This window comes from Natator depressus, chromosome 21 (genome assembly GCF_965152275.1).
Source record: "Natator depressus isolate rNatDep1 chromosome 21, rNatDep2.hap1, whole genome shotgun sequence".
NCBI lineage: Eukaryota > Metazoa > Chordata > Testudines > Cheloniidae > Natator > Natator depressus.
Genome location: NC_134254.1, coordinates 16,340,416 through 16,343,426, shown reverse-complemented (window position 1 = coordinate 16,343,426; position 3,011 = coordinate 16,340,416). Strand labels below are relative to the sequence as shown.

General features: G+C 51.1%; 1 protein-coding gene across 1 annotated transcript; it reads right to left on the bottom strand.

Annotated features, from left to right (window-relative positions):
* Positions 1-1,431: 1,431 nt before the first annotated feature.
* Positions 1,432-2,526, bottom strand: GPR25 (G protein-coupled receptor 25). The gene has a single exon (XM_074936311.1). It carries the CDS (start codon positions 2,524-2,526, stop codon positions 1,432-1,434), a length of 1,095 nt encoding a protein of 364 aa, XP_074792412.1.
* Between the last annotated feature and the right edge of the window lie 485 nt (positions 2,527-3,011).

The following is a 3,011-nucleotide window of genomic DNA, read 5'->3' as shown; positions in this document are numbered from 1 at the left end:
TAACGAGAGAGAGCCCCACATGGTTCTGTCACAGGGTCACAACTTCAGTAATTCCACCTTCGTTGTTACTGTAGATCTGTGACAGGAGCAAGCAGCCATGGTTTATGGAATTTGCCATAACTCTGAGATATAAACTCAGGGGTGGCGATACACATTTAAGGCATTCGGTTTCACAATGTACACCTCAGGTGTGATTCCAGCCTTGGTTTCCCTGGTAGAAACCCACTGACATCAGAGCCCAAACCGGCCAGGCCTTGATCATGCGAATAAGCACATAGGCCCAGATCCCCAAAGGTTCGTAGGGGTCTAGTTCCCAGCGAAGTTAGGCAGTGACATACCCTTGAGGATGTGGGCCATAGAAATCAGTGGGGCTACTCACATGAGCAGGGATTGCTCATGTGAGTAGGACTGGCAGAACTGGTTCTCTGGCTTTGCACTGGGGCAGCTGAGACCAGAGTTTGGCCCCTCTCCGGAATTCTCATCCTGCCCGGCTGCTGCCTCTGTTCCCCTCCCCCCGCCCCCACGGGCTCCCGGGCAGCGTGAGCTCTCATCGCTGGAGCAAACCTAAGGGCTTGTCTGCGTGTGAAACAGCTGCGATGCTGCAGCCCTTCAGTGTGGACACTACCTACGCCGACAGGAGGAATTCTCCCATCGCTGTAGCCAATCACCTCTCCAAGAGGCAGTGGCTAGGTTGAGGGACGAATTCTTCCATTGACCTAGCACCGTCTGTGCCCGGGGGTTACGTCAGCTTCGCTACGTTGCTCAGGGGGGTGGATTTTTCACATCCCTGAGCAGTGTAGCTGGGGGGATCTATAGAGCAGGCCTAAGTAACCCTGATGCTTCTACGGGCTGTGAGGCTGCATTCAGGGTGGTTTCTCCCTCACTGTATTTCTGGGATGTGTGAATGCCCCTGGGAAAGGCACTGGATGTGCCTGATTTCCTTAGCAGGGGAAGGCAAGGCCAGTGGAGAATCCCTCTTCTCCCAAGGGTGCTGGGGAAGGAGAGAGCAGCTGTTAGGCGAGGTTTTCATTTCAATGGGAGCTGTGTGGCTAAATCTCCTAATCATCTTTGCAAATCTTCAGCCTCTTCCTTTTCAAAACCTGTGTTATAACCTCTACGAATACCGAGTGAAACTCTGCTCTTGCAACTCCCTGGACATCAGTGGAGTTACGGCAGGAGAGGAGTAGATCCACTAAGGTTCTGCTGACACCCAGGTGAGACAGACTGGCGTTACAGCTCTACACAGACCTGGGGGGTAGCTTAGCAATGCTTTTAGAGTGAGATCTGTCAAGAAAGAAAAGCCCTTGTCAAAATTAACCTGAAAGCTGTCCAAATAACTGGCACATTTTACCTACACAAGAAGCAGCAACCGCGACTACCTAGCCTGCCTCAGCCCTCAGGGTGGAGGCTTGTAACCCTACCCTTCCCGTCTTACATCTCCGGCCGAATGGAGGCAGGTGATGGTGGCTTGTTCCGGCTGGCGAACATGAGGCTGGACTCAGTAGCGGATGAGACGGACAAGACCGAGGTTTGCCGTGTCTCCTGGAAAGCACCACAGACCCGGAGCCGTTGTTGCAGCACCTGGCATCGGAAATGGTGATCCATCAAGGCATAGATGATGGGATTTACGCAGCTGTTCATGAAGGCCAAGCAAGCACTGATGGTCAGGCCCCGTCTGAGAGCCATTAATGCCCAGCAAGACAGATCTGCTCCCTGGAATGTAGAGGAGAAGAAGAGGAACGCTTTAAAGGCATTGAAGGGCAGCCAGCAGCAGATGAAGGCACCGATGATCGTGAAGATGATCTGGAGGGAGCTCTTTGTCCCCTTTCCCAAGCTGATGTGGTTCAGCAGCTTGAAGGAGATGGAGCAATAGCAGAATAAGATCACTCCCAAGGGCAGGAGAAAGGTCAAGATAAGCAAAGCCAGGCTGAGCACCTGGAAGGTGATAGAGTCCTCATCCTCGCACAGTTCACCAGTGGTATCCTCTGAGGGGCGGAGCTTCCTATACATCATAGAGGGAATGCCTAGGAGGAGAGAGACAGCCCAGATGCAACCACAGGCAATGATCAGACAGTTCTTGGTCCCAGTAGACTTGGAGTCCACACGCTTCATGACCACCAGGTAACGCTCCACGCTCATGCCCATTAGGAACAGGATGCTGGAGCTGCGGTTCACAGAGATGATAAAGCTGCTGAATTTACACATGCCTTCACCAAAGTACCACTTGTTATCATAAGCTGCTGACACTGCCCAGAGAGGCAAGGTGCAGACAAAGACCAGGTCGGCAACAGCCAGATTCAGGACAAAGGTATCCACCAGCCTCTTGCTGCCTTTCTTCTTGGCCATCAGCACAATCACCAAGAGGTTGCCAATGAAGCCAACGAAGAAAGCGATGAAGTAGAGGATGGGAATGTAGACCCAAGCGTAGGGTAGGTCCTGTGGTGGGCAGGTATCTTGGAGGGGATTATAATCCGAGTAGACAGCAGAAGATGCTTCATAATTTACAGTCCAGGCTTCAGTTGTCATTTTTACAGCTGTCTTCCCCACTGAGCAGCGAGAGTTGCAGGAGAGCGTTCTTCAGGCACCTGCACAGGGCTGGAGGAAGCACGCTAACTGCGTAGCTGACTGGGTGGTGTTTAAATCTCAGAATGGTTTTTTTGTTGTTCTGAAATCTTCTTAAGGCAATATTATGCACTTCCTCTTACTGTGAGGGCAAGGACGGCAGGGCGGAGGGTGTATCAGTGGGTGTGAACAACTTGGGGATGAGATGAGTTAGATTTAATTTTGGAAACAAAAAAATAAAGCAAAATAGAAAAAATGAAGAGTGCATGACAGAGGGCCCGTGGGGTGGTGGGGAACAGGGAGGGTTAGAATTTACAAGCAAATAAAGGCCAGAAATGCAAAATGCTCTTCTGAAAACACCCTGCAAACACAAAACCCTTCAAGTCCCAGTTCTTTCCTCCACACTTACAAATCTTGCAAAATGGTACAAAACAGAATGAACAGGATCA